This window comes from Phodopus roborovskii, unplaced genomic scaffold (assembly GCF_943737965.1).
Source record: "Phodopus roborovskii unplaced genomic scaffold, PHOROB, whole genome shotgun sequence".
NCBI lineage: Eukaryota > Metazoa > Chordata > Mammalia > Rodentia > Cricetidae > Phodopus > Phodopus roborovskii.
In genome coordinates, this window is record NW_026126571.1 from 17746563 (window position 1) to 17760920 (window position 14358).

The 14358-nt window shown below is 40.3% G+C and overlaps 1 protein-coding gene across 1 annotated transcript in view; it reads right to left on the reverse strand.

Moving 5' to 3' along the window:
• LOC127235583 (broad substrate specificity ATP-binding cassette transporter ABCG2) overlaps nt 1-11470 on the reverse strand; it is a 29123-nt gene extending 17653 nt beyond the window's left edge. Inside the window, exons 1-6 of the mRNA XM_051202924.1 lie at nt 11256-11470; nt 8064-8123; nt 7177-7291; nt 6497-6649; nt 3928-4085; nt 1155-1306 (exon numbers count right to left, since the gene is read on the reverse strand). Of these exons, the coding sequence (XP_051058881.1) occupies nt 1155-1306; nt 3928-4085; nt 6497-6649; nt 7177-7291; nt 8064-8123; nt 11256-11455 (838 nt within the window). The 5' untranslated portion in view covers nt 11456-11470. The remainder of the gene's footprint in view (nt 1-1154; nt 1307-3927; nt 4086-6496; nt 6650-7176; nt 7292-8063; nt 8124-11255) is intronic.
• Nucleotides 11471-14358: the final 2888 nt, after the last annotated feature.

The following is a 14358-nucleotide window of genomic DNA, read 5'->3' on the forward strand; positions in this document are numbered from 1 at the left end:
TTTATCTTTTTTAAATGTGTATGGGTGTTTTTCCTGAATGTATGTCTGTGTACCACATCTGGGCCTGGTGCCTGTAGAGTTAGAAGAGGGAGGCTCTCTGGGGACTGGGATTACAGACAGTTGAGAGTCATTCTCTAAGTTCTGGGAATCAAAACAGAGTAAAGCCAGTGTTCTTAACCAGAGTATGCTCAATTATTTTAAATGACAGTTACATTTTTTAAATATATGAATGCAAAGAATATTTAAATCTTTTATTTTAGGTCATGAAGAATCATCTATAATCATAGCCAGCTATCTCTAAAATGAAAAAAAGTCTATATATAATGCATTTCTAAAGAAATCACAGAACTGGAGAGATGGCTCAGCAGTTAAGAGCACTTGTTCTTGCAGAGGACGCAGGTTTGGCTCCAAACGGCAGCTCAGAACCTTCTGTAACTCTAGTACTTAGGGGATCTGATGTTCTATTCTGACCTCTCATGGCACCAGCTCTACTTGCGTGCACATATATAATGTAGACACTCATATACATAAAATATAAAGTAAATAAATCTAAAAAAAAAAACTCACGTAACTTAGTCTGAAGTAGAAGAAAGCAATTCAGAAGTGTCAAAAATGCAGACTCATCAAAGTGAGGTTTGAGACTACTCACTCAGACCCACTCACAGACTAAACTGTCAACCTAATGTTACTAGAAAGGTAAGCATCACCCCATGAGCCCTCAATAAAGCAAGGCAAGATCACATGCCTAGTGACAACTGAAAACTTGGGATCTGTCCTGTAGTCAAGGAGACAACAGTCCTAGGTCTTCCCGAAAGTGTTCAACTGACCAAAATGCTAACTGTGACTCTACTGATAACTACCACACTTGCAGAGAAAGGCCACCCTGATGGGAAACCAGCAGCAGCACAGGCACATTAGCTAGACATACTCAGACACAGATGACACACATATTCAAATAGCCCAGGAAAAAAGAAAAATCTAAACAAGCAGGCACAAAATGAAGAAAAACACTAACATAAAACTGAGCCAAGTATTGTAGAATGGAGGAAGCATGGTAAGCCTACACGAAGACTAAACAGTGCTCCTGTGGGGGCATGCTCTAGCCACAATCCTGTGAAGGAAGGACCTAGCTGATGGAAACCCTCCAACCATACCTGTTGATGCAAAGTACTCCAGAGCTTCCTGTGCAGGCCCATGGAACATGAGTTTCCCGGAGGCCAATAAGGTGAGGCTGTCAAACAACTTAAAGATGGAATACCGAGGCTGATGAATGGAGAAGATGATTGTTCGGCCCTGTTTAGACATCCTAAGTTATAAGAAGCAAATGATGAGCCGTTAAGATTATCATCCTTACATTTATAGTTAAAATGATGCTTTATCCCAGCTGTTAGGACATCCCAATTTTCAACTTGCTTTTCTTGTATACGCATATCGCATCATCTCATCTCAAGGTATCTGCTTGATACCTAGGGAGATGAAACTTGATGCTTTTATTAATAGTAAGCAGCTGGGAACACAGCCCTCTTGGAGATCAGTTGCAAAGGGTTTAGCATGAGAGAGGCCTTGAATTTAATCCTTAGAAACAAACAAACAGACAGAAACCCAAGATAAACAAATCCAGCCACAATTTCTTAAGAAAGGAGCCGGGGCAGAACAGAGTCTACTAGAATGTTTATTGACAAATGCAGACACTGAGATAGTTTTCACAGATACTGAACCAGAATCTCTGGGAGAATACACACACACACACACACACACACACACACACACACACACACACATAGACACATACACACAGACACACACATACACACACAGACACAGATATACACAGACACACACATACACACACACAGAGACACAGATATACACAGACACATACACAGATACACAGACACACACACAGACATATAAACACACACACAGAGAGACACACAGACACACAGACACACAGACACGCACACACTACAGGTAAAGAAAGGTTTTTATTACAGTGAGGAAACACACACACACAGAAGGGCACACAGAAAGAAGGACTCCCTGCTTAGGGATATGGTCACCAAACCCTGGCTAGTCATTGAGAACTGTGAGCTTGGAAGGCGTTTTGAGGAGACTATTTTTCCCCAGTTTAGGGTTGGTCAGTTTGAACAGAATCAGGGAAGCTAATAGGTCCACAAGTTCAGAATGAATCCATCCTGGTTTGGTCTTGAACTTGTCAGAATGGTCCACAGTGGGGTGGGGTGGGGGCACAGAGTAGGGTGGGGGGCACGATGCTGGAGGGAGTAGAAACTAGTAGGCCTTTGTCTTAAACTGCCAGTCTTTTGTCTCAGGTCAGGAGGGTGAGGAAGAAACTAGGCAAGCTCATTATCTTTATACTCTATTCCCAGTCCCTCTCCCTACCAGCCAGTGTGTCTAACCCCTAGGCCCTATGTGAGTGTGGTAGCATGTGTACCATATAAAATGTGAGATGCTTAGTCCTATAATGTATCTACCAGAGTGTAGTTAGGAAAATAGTTGGGGCTCTTTTACCCTTATTAGAGGAAGAGAGCAGGAAAGAAAACCAAGCAAAGGACCCTTAGCCCAGATGTTTAAGAAGCAGTCCAGGTAACCTGTAAGGAATTCAAGTTTGGGAAATAAATATGATCAATATAAAATGTGACGTTGAGTCTGAAGTTCATCAAGTAGATTATCACAGGCCTCATAGGAGTGACATAGGGAGACAAGGTACTTAAGGTTGAAGAACACATTGGACAGAGTATAACTATAACATAAGAAGGTCGACTCAGGAAACTGTAGGTCAGTGTGACAGAGCAAGCACCACTGTGTGTGTGTGTGTGTGTGTGTGTGTGTGTGTGTGTGTGTGTGTGTGTGCATGTAGTAATAGTATTAGATGAAGAAACTAAGTAAAGAGAATGTAGAGAAAGTTATGGCACCAGCCTAGGTGTTCGACAACATAAAAATGGGTAAACAACAGGTAATATAAGATATGGCATTTGCAGGAAAGTAGATGTACAGAGAAAATCACATTGAGTAAACTAAAGCAGTCTCATAAGGACAAATATCCTATGTCTTCTCTCATCTGGGGTTCCTAAATTTTACAGCTACATAATATCATGCGTGTATTTATGGCACACGGGCAGAAGTGAAACTGTCTGGGGACAGAAGGAAATAGGAGTGAAGATGTGAGATGGGGGCTGAGGGATGGAGGGTGTGCTCAGACAGTATGCACAATAAAAATTAAAACTCAAAAGGGGGATGAGAGACGGCAGCAAACAGACTCATGGTGAGCATTCACCCCGGAACAGTAGGAGACAGAGGCAACAGGATCTACAGGAGCAGCAGGGTTGTGTGAGGCCTGGTCCTCTCAGGGGCTATCACAACGAGCTCTCTCCCAGGAGTCCCCTGTGAAGGACCCCTGGAATCTACTTCAGACCTACAGAAGCGTAATCATTTACTAGACTGAGGGGCTAAGTTCGCACAGTAGAGCTTGAAAAGACTGGATTCGCTTGTTAAGCCACCAGTCTACAGTGACTTGCTTTAATTGTGCACTAATGTGTACCACTGTAAGGTAACCAGGTTCTCATGTCTAGTTAATGTTCCAGAGATACCATCAGGAATCTTCCACCTTGGGGCCACCAGCAATTGCCTTATCCAGATTCTGTTGCTGGACAGAGCCAGGTCTAACCCCTCACTACCATACTGTCAGGTCCTACATGGATGTGCTCGATCCTCCTTGACCTTCCTGCTATTTAAAACAGCAACCCAGACCCATGACAGCCATCAATCCCTCCTCTTGTCTTTCTTAGCATTACGTCTTTCCCTTTAACAAAGTAGGAAGAGATTCGGTTTACTCCCGAATCTGCACAAAGAAAACCAAAAGAAAAGAAAAAATAAAAAATGAATGGTCAGTGCTCTTGTAGCATTTACCTTTTCAGGAGTAAAAGGACAGCATTTGCTGTGCTTGAGTCCAAACCAGTTGTGGGCTCGTCCAGGAAGAGGATGGAAGGGTCAGTGATCAGCTCCATCCCTATGCTTGTCCGCTTTCTTTCTCCTCCAGAGACACCACGGGTAAACTGGGTTCCAACCTAAAGCAAGTGTCATCTTTATCAACAGGAGTGAACATGGTCGCCATCATTTGGTGGACAGACCTGAGCCGCCTTACTCGTCTCTGGACTGTCTCCAGAAGTCTCTTGCAAGCACACCCGCCTCTTGCGGAGACACTTTGTCTTATGATCATCATTACTCTGAAGATTATTGGCTTACTAACAGCAAATGACCTGGGAGAAGGGAGAAGGCAGTTTCTGTTTTGCCAGAGGAGTAAGCTAGACCTCTGCTTAGAGCCACAAGGGAGCCTTGATGTGAAATGAAGCCATGGGTTTAACAGTCTCTTATTCCTCAGAAGCCACCCAGTTAATTTTTTGAGGCAGTGTTTTGCACTGGCTCATCAAGTTGGCTAGGTTCCGGGGATCCACCTGCCCTCCCTCTCAGTGCTAAGGTTACAATGTTCACCACCACCTGGGGCTTGTTAAACATGGACGCTGAGGACTGAAGTCAGTGCCTCATGCCTGCAAGGCAAGCAGGTTACCAACCAAGCTATTCTTTCAGCTCATTCTTTGCTTTAAGGTAGCAAACGAATTGGAACACTAAAAGATACAGTAAAAATTTAGTCTGAAATAAATAAAGAGGAAAAGGGAGCACACTGACAGGAACTCATTGATCATTCAGCATCTAAACCTCACTCCCCAGGTCCTCCATCATCCCTAAGTGGACTTAGAGGAGGTGGGAGAGTAAAGTTCCCACTCTACAAGACTATGCTAAGCTCTTTTTGGTCTCCAATTTGATGCTGCCTCTACTCTGATTACCTGTAGAGTCCTGACTCATCTTTTCAGACAAATCCAGATTTCACAGAAAAGCTGGCTCAACCTTTTCAGCCACTCACTGTCACTGTGTGGGGAGGGCAGCAGGAAGGGTTGGGAGAAGGGATGCAGAAGGTGGTAAATGAGTCTGAAGTCACACAAGTTCAAGAAGCTACAGTCTAATGTTGTTCAGGAACCTTAACGGGTCCTAATAAAAACTGAATTATGAGAAACTTTTGAATATAATGTAGCAAAAGAGAATGCATATATGGTTTTATTTTTTCATTTTGTTAGTTGAAAATGGCATTGTGGGAAGTAGGTAAATATCCTCCTTTATGTATTTATTCATTCATTTTAAGTGATAGTGATAGGATCTGGAGCCTCACATAAGCTAAGCACATGTTCTACCATGGAGCTGCAGTCCTATTCCCATGTCCATGTAGATAACATATATTGAAGGGTAAAGGACTATGAAGTTTCCTTTAAACTACTCCAATAAGAAATAGCAGAAGAGATTATGGCATAAGATGCTAACAATTGAAGTCTATAAGAACAGTATTAACAATTGCATGATTATCTAACAATTTTAACATTATAGTAAACAGACTATTTTCTCTGTGTTTGTTATGCTTAATGTGTTATGAAACAAAATAATAATTTATATTATATTAATTCTCAAGAATCAGTACGCATCTCCATATATTTCTCCTGGAAACCCAAACAAGCAACTCATAGCAGTGATTGCCTAAAGGTAAAGAACGAATGGAGGGATAGTCTGGTAACGCAGCACTTGCTTAGCGTGAGAGAGGCCCAAGCAACAGTAAGCAGCGCCACATATACACAAAACGAAGAAAAAAAATGACAGAGGGAAGAAGAGGTTTTTTAGAAAAGACAAAACCAAGCAGGTAAACAGGGCCATAGCAAAGTCAACACAGTAAATCAGAAATAGAGTCAAACAGTGTCATCCTAAGGTCATTTTTCCCAACAAAACACATAGCACATGAAAGACTGCTAGCAAGTACCAAGAGGAGTTAAAAGTTCCCTACACTCACTATTATTGCCTCTACGGAGGAAAATAATTATGGGCAGGAGAGGGTTCAACGACAGCCACTGTATTTTCACCCAATGCTCAAATGTCTGCTTAGCAAAACTATAGGGACTCGTCATTTGGGAAGGTCACCCACTGCCTCAGTTCCTCTTCCTAATCCCGTATAACACTCCAAAGGAGAAGCAGCCTCTCCCTTTCGGTTACTCTCTAAACCCTAACACAGCATAGCCTGTAGAAGTTGGAAAGAAATACTGGCCGTAGATAAGGAAGGAAGTAGAGCTAGAAGGGGGAGAAATAGTCAAAAGAGAGACTCCATAGGGAAAAGTAACTTAAGAAAATCGGATGAATAGTAAGTCCTACTGTGATCAACCACTAGTTTGTAAGTAAAATCACAGAAAATGACTCATGCAGAATATGAATCTTGCTAGCAGAACAGTTGGTGTAGATACATTGTAAGTTGTGACTTGATGAATGGTGCTGTGGAAAGGCATAGAGAAAAAGCCACGTGAGTGACACTTTTCCCCACTGGACCACACCCCATTGCCCACACAAGGCTATTTCCTGTCTACGATGCTAGGAGGGGTTTACAAACCTTGGAATCTGCTACTTTGTCCAGACCCAATTCTTTAATGACTATGTTAATCCGTTCATTTTTTTCATGGTTCTTCATAGTCTCTGGAAGCCGAAGGGCTGCTGAGAACTGTAAGTTTTCTCTCACTGTCAGGGTGCCCATCACGACATCATCCTTAAGGCAAGGTGGCATTTTAGTGAGATATGCGAGTCTTTTCTATAACCCTCATTTGAGTATATAGTTCAATCCATACACAAAATACATCCAGAATAAAATGCTGGCAATGGCAACCTGCGCATTATCTTAAGTTGCAGTAGCTGCATATAGAGACACCTACAAAGTTTAATGGAATCATTTTCATTGCCCGGCTGTACACCAAACAGGACACATGTAATATAATGACTGCTACTAGACTGGCAGAAGGATTTAGCGAAGGCATCTACAACGGGAAGAAAGAAGGTAAAAGAAAGATAAACTTTTCCTTGGAAATTAGATAGCAGCCAGAACTGATACCACTGCCCCACAAGGGCCATACTTCAGGTTTTCTCTGTCTTTAACACCACCCCCAATGTAATGAAAGATTATGAAAATCTGATGGAAATATATTGGTCCTATGAGCACGTTATACATTAAATTAAACTATAAGCAAATGCACTTGCACATATAACATGCATATGACACCCTAATCCACTTATACTCACTTGAACCACATAGCCGGAAGTACATTTGAAATTGGCAGGTTGAGGTGCGCCGTTTATCAGAACATCTCCAGATAATCCTCGTGGATCTTTCCTTGCTGCTAAGACATCTAATAACCTGTAAAGGACGTATACGTGGTGAGGATAGTCTTTCCTTCCACACAGGCCTTGTTTGCTTAGCTGTTCCAAATGCAAATTCTGCTAATGTTCAGACTTAACTAGTTGATAAATTTATATCTTAACAACAAATGAATGGGCTGAGCATGGTGGCACAGCCTTTCATCCCAGCGCTAAGGAGGCAGAAGTAGGATGACCTGTATGAGTTCAAGGCCAACCGAGTCTACAGAGTGAGTTTCAGTCTAGCCAGAGCTACATAGTTGAGATCCTGTCTCAAAATCAAACAAGGAAAGCTAAACAAAAATTCAGTTTACATGCTTTAAATTCTCCACTTCCTTCTCATTATGTGCTACAAGAAACCCCCAAGTATAAAAGCATGGAGACACTGCTTTACATAGCAAGCCCTCCCGCAATGACCCTTTCGGCTAATGGACCTTGGAGAACACAACCCAGGCAACATGCTAACTTAACTAGTACTCATGACTTCAATTATACTTTCTCTGTATGCCTTTATTTTTAATATTCATTCTTTTACCTCCTCACTAATAGTACGTTCTATCACTGCATACCAATCACTTCATCATGTGCTATTACTAAAGCTGACCTAATGATGTCTTTCTGGTCCTAGGACAAAATCATGAGACAGTTCAACCCCATATTAATCACAGCACCTATGACCACATATACACTGCTAATAATCAGCCAACACCTATGTATATAAATGGGATATTTAACAAACAGAAAAGGCTTATGTATATGTATGTTATACTCACGAAGACTTGCCTCCACCTGTGGGTCCCAGAATGGCATTGAGGCCAGGTTTCATGATCCCACTAGAAACAAAACCATATTGTTTTCATGTTGTATTTTACATGACATTCTTCAAACTTAACATCTGCTCTTCACACACTAACAAAGGGGAATGAAATAGCAAACCAGCACAACTTCTTAATGATAAGCGAAGAATCGCTAATGCTAGAAGTCTATTCCAAAGGCTACTGACCATGAGTCCCTGTATAATAGCCAGGTCCTTCTAAATTCCTTTCTTTTATTATTCTTTTGTAACTTGCTTTGAAACAATTTAATCTTTTGAAAATGGCATACCAATGTCCCAGGTTCCTGAAGTTGAGTCGAGGATAGTATTCAGTGGTAGAGCTCATGCTTATAATGCATGAGGCCCTGGGCTCCATCCCAGGACAGCAACTTAAGTTCTTTTAAGTAAGAAAAATTCTAATATAAGATTCTTAAAGTAATGGATTCTCAAAACAAGGAAGGAAGATTTGTAAAGATGTGGTATTCCTCCTGTATCCTTTAAAACAACATAAAGTAATAAAAGTTTTTCAGTAAAGCTAATAAGTATCTTGAAATTGTTTCACTTACCACCTAGCCAAGTTTAGAGCAATAAATCAACATTTGTAGAATACTAGCGAGTATTGATCTCATTACTAAAATCTAATCAGATTAAACAAAATCTCTCTCTCTCTGTCTCCCTTTATACACACACACACACACACACACACACACACACACACACACACACACACACCAATGAAAAGAACATTACTAATTCTACAGGGAATCAGTAACACGAACTCTCAGAAATAGATTGCCTCCTTCCCTGTGAAATGTTTAATAATTATTTATACAATGACAGCCATCTTTCTGAACAACCCAAAGGGATGTTTAGATCGACTAAGATGGAAAATTACAACAACATTGACTGTGATGATATCTAAGAAAATATGGATGATACCTGAAAGGTGACAAGTAGGATGGGGAAATAAAATGAACAAGAGAAAGAAGAATCAAGGGTAGGCCCATTACAGCTGCACAGGAATGCCAAAGAGAAGCCCAAGCTGTCCTATCCAATGCCCTGGTGTCGTGTTCGGACCCTAGAACTGTTAAGTAGGTCAAGATGTATTCCACAGAGAACATGGTATCTATTCCAAGTGGAAAGTCAGAACTGCCAACTGTTTTGTTAAAATGATGACTAGAAATACCTTTCTTATGATTATACATTGTCAAGAGGATTTACCTCTCCAGTGCACCTGTTTCACGGCACTTAAATACAAGAGGAACTCACCACTCACTGTCTGCCATGCCTGACGTGTCACAATTATACAACGGCTGCTGGGGGTTAAGGTGAAATGTACATCTTGCTTTGCTTGTTAACTGATGTACCTCTCAGTGAAATATCAGACAAACATAATAACAGGTCATTAAGCGTCAATCAAGTTGTAACATAGAATAATCTCTTATTCTTTTATTGTGCTACACCTTCAATATATACGTCCAACATACAAATACAGAGAAGCCTGGCTGAACTTTCAGTGTGCATCTATTTATACCTCTTAATGTGCCTCCTATCAATAGCTACCTAGCAACTGCTTAAAAATTGAAAAGTAAGTGTTCATTGCCACAAAATTATTTCAGTATTTAAAAAAGCATACTTAGAAATTCAGAACGATGTAAGCAAAAACTGAAATCAGTTGTGCCATGATAGCTTAATAGGTCTCTGGGGTTAGCTTATACTTACACTAAATTCTAACATTAAAGAAAATAATAAAATTGGATCCCAAGAATTCTAATCAGGGACAGTGGTTAATTCTAACTCCACTCACTCACCATTATTTGTGTATGCTATGGACAGAGACGTCCTCCTGTAGGAGATGGAATAAGCTAAGAAAACAAGCAGATAAATGAAAAACTAAAATCTGAGGCCTCATAGATCAGCCCACTATAGCTGTTCTCTGTGTGCACCAATGGTGATTTGGATAGAACTATGTTTTCAGAGCTGCGTCAGCTTCATGCCACAAAGCAGAGCTCAGTGACAGCACTGCTGTGTGACTCATAAAGCTAAAGCTACCTACTATCTGCCCCGTATAGAAAGTGTAGGCTGATGACCTCTGTTCTACTGTGACCTACAATTTCCTATCTTCCCCACCCTACCTCCACCCTCCCGTCATCCACCTCAGCCATTCCCTACTCTTATTTATTGCTTTACAGCCTTTCCGTGTGTGGTCCTCCCTCAATAACATGTAAGATGCCTCCTCCAGTAAGAACTGTGATACATAAAGACTTTGCTCTCTGAATGCATAAAATGAACTCTCCTTGGAGGATCCCTGTTAAGTTTATTGCATTTTAGTGGGCAACAGTCCATCCTTTTGTCGTATTTTGTTTACAGACAAGAGCTGTGAATGTCAGTTTTGAAGGAGGGGTATTTCCCTACTCTCGGACAGACACACGCAGGCACGCGTGCGCACACATACACGCGCACTTAATTCTGATGCACCCATTCCTCTGTTTCAGAGAGACCACTTTCATGCATCTTCTTGTCCTCTGTCAGAGGACAAATTAACACAGGGAAAGGACTCCAGTTTCTGAATTTCTAATTAAAATACAAAGTTTCCGAGAACAGGAAAAAATATATTATAACATCAAGAACCTAGCAGGCATTCATAAATTATGGAATAAAGGAATCTACGTTTTTCCTATTGAGATTTTTATGTGAAGCAGTTGCCTACCCTATAGCCCAGGCTAGCATAGAACTCACTATATAGCCCCAATTGGTCTCCAACACACAGAAACCCTCCCTACTCAACCTCCTGACTGCTAAGATTACAGCTTGGGACTTCTAAGGAAAAATTTTTTAAACTAAAACAAAACAAGACAAGCCAGGAATTAAGATAATCTTACTAGTAAATGTCATATTTATGTTATCATGTATCACTTAAACTAAGTTCCATTGATAAATTAAGATATTAGACCAAATAAATGAAAGGATGTGTATATATATATATATATATGTGTGTGTGTGTGTGTGTGTGTGTATATACATATATATATATATATATATATATATGTACAAAGACATGAAGTGTTCACAACAACTTGTTGATAACATTAGTCCTGTAAAGGTCACTCTAGGTAAATAAAGCAGTCTTTGAAAGAGCGCATACACATACTTGATATCCGAGAGTATTTCTTTCATAACCGTTTTCCGGGATAAAAAGCCACTCTTCACTTTCACTCGGTAAGAGATGTGATGAAAACTTAACACATCTCCAGTAAGCGTCTTCGTCATGTCACTGGAGTTCATTCCAGGAAGGCCATTGGTGTTTCTCTGGGGCATTGGTACTAAAACTTGGTCATTACTGGAAGACATCTTTCAGATTTCTGCCTTTCTACAGAGGGAAAAACAACCGTAAATTCATAGTATGAATAAATAAGATCAACACAGATAATGGTACTTTTAAAATAAGTTTTAAAGTGTTCTATAATTTGTAGATTCCTTTCAAATGGACATTCTTCTCACAGCACCGGGATAAGACCACCTTACGCCAGGTAACAAAGGACAAACATAATTTTGAGTACTTCTACTACCACTAGCTAGCAAATGCCTAAGAGATAAGACCTTAATCAGTCAGCTGAATGGGGAAAGTACCCAAAACTAATCAAGCAGAAAAAAAAAGATGGGTAAATTTTCATCTTGCCTAGCTTTAAAGGAATATAATAAAACTTAAATTCAGACTACATGAAAAATACCTTGTCACATCTTATCATTGTTTGTACTAGAGTTTATAATATTGTTATTAGCTGAACAGTCAGACTCAGGAGAGTGCTCTCTGATGGGGGATGTCCTTCTGTATTTATATTTCTCTTATTGGTTGATGAATAAAACATTGTTTGCCCAATAGAGGCAGGAAGATAGGCAGGACTAGGAGACAAGGAGAATTCTGGAAAAGGCAAGCAGAGAGAGACCATGAAGAGTTTCAAGTCCCAGAATGAAGTTCCAAAAGCAACAAGCAGTATAAATACAAAGGAATTCAAAGGTGTGCCAAGGCAAAATGGCACAAAAGCACAGTAATCTCCGAATAATGTTTCTATGCCCTAAACTTAGCATTTGCCGCTCTGTTCATGTCTGAAAATGAAGTAGACTATCAAAGAGGTAGTATAACCCTTAGGATATGCAGGGAAATACTTGAACACAATAAATAGTAATAATTAGTCTAAGTTCTATTCACCTGAAGCAATCAAAAGGCACATTTGATTAAGAACTTTTACAGCTTGACTCAATCTTGTAACTATCCACATCTTCAGAGAACAAGATTTGTCAATGCAAACACATCAATCAGATCTCCTACCACCAACCCCAGTGTGACCAGCCACTTTCTACCCTTCTCCCAGGACACAGTAAAAGAATCAAGAACACACAGATCACCTGACTTAAACTGGTCATTGCCTTAAGATGGGAATGAGACTTTCGTTACATTTTAACTAATTAAAGGCTACAACTTGAACTAAAGAACCAATGAAATGATCAAATGCCGGCAGAGAATCAGCTAGAATTGATCAACTGGTTACAACATCAGAAGTGTGTGTTGTTGTCTTCCCAGTAACTGGGTTGAGTCTGCATTCTCAGGGCTAAGCAGCCATGTAACTCCTAACAAGAGTTCTACAACCTCCCTCACAGGCTCAGAGCCTTCCTGATTGGAGAGTTCCAACCCAAAGGATTAGACAGGTGTAACCAGAGGGAGACTTGGAAGAAGGGAGAATGGGAACCGATTCTTGCTCTCATGTTGTTTTTTAAACACCAAGAACAAACACGTCAAGACCATATCCAGACCTTGCTGTGACAAAATTCAGCCTCCTACCTTGTTTCCTGGTTTCTATAGAGCTGTAAATCAAGTGGAATTTTCTCATTTTCTGTATCCCAGGCCTCCTGTAAAGACTGTATGTCCCTAGATAACACACACAAACACATACACATATATATGTATATATGTGTATGTATACATATATACACACGTATGTATACATATATACATACGTATGTATATATGTGTGTATGTGTATATATGTATATACACATGCATATATATGTACATGTGTGTGTATATATGCACCCACACATATATGTATATTTATAAATCTCTTGGCTTACTCCAGTTATCTGGACTATTTATGAATCTTAACCAAGCTGAAAATCCTAAATTGGATCATGGCCTTTTTCCCCTTCCCGTCTGCCTTCTCTGGGGTTGACAGGCATCACCAGTTCATAGCCTCTTGTTTTCTCAGTAGTAAGACCTCACTTTTTTGTTTGTTTGTTTGTATAAGTTGACCATTTCTCTTCTCTTTATCCTGCTATGTTAATCTGCTTCAAAAGTAAGAATTTTCTCTCTCTTTTTTTTTTACCATACTCTTAATCACATGCTGCTTTCTAATCAGAGAGCATATAATGAAAAGTACACACAAGTAGGGCGATACACAGGTAGGCCCTGTCCTCAGCCACTTGTTAACTACTGTACATGCTGGCGGACACAGGGGTAGCCAGGCTCAGCTCTGGACCCTTACATTTGTTTTTCCTACAGACATTCTTGCCCATAGAGAGATATTCTCTACCTCACAGCCACAGAGCCACCAGGGAAATGGCTCAAATGATTTGCTGCCATGAACGCCAAGATAACAATACTGACGATGAGGTAGAGGTCTCAAGTCACTTTGGAGTAATTCTGACTTTTAAACGGAAAAGAAAAAAAAAACCATATAATCCATGGGTTTTAACTTCAAAAATTATTCCTTGCATTTAAAACATCTCCTGTTGATCAGTGGTTCTCATGCATCCATCATTTGACACGTCCACCTTAAAGATTCCAGCACTGAGAATACTCTGAGACTGCTTAAGAATATAGGTTTGGAGCCTGTCCAGTGACAGTGGTCCAAACCTTCACATCACAGTAGAAGTGATCTTAGGACAAGAGATGGGGAGAAATCCCCATAATATGTACATCTTGACTTAATTTTATGTCAATACAAGCTAGAGTTAATTTGGAAGAGGGAATCTCAACTGAAAAAAACAAAAAACAAAAAACAAAAAAACTCCCCCACCAGAATGCCCAATGGGCAAGCCTATGGGGCACATTCTTTCTTGACTGATGATATGGGAGAGCCCAACTCACTATGGATGGTGTTGCCTCTGGTTAAGAAGTCCTGGGTTGTATTAGAAAGAAAATGAACAAGCCAGGAGGAGATACACACCTCCAAGGATGCTACTCCAGTTCCTGCCTC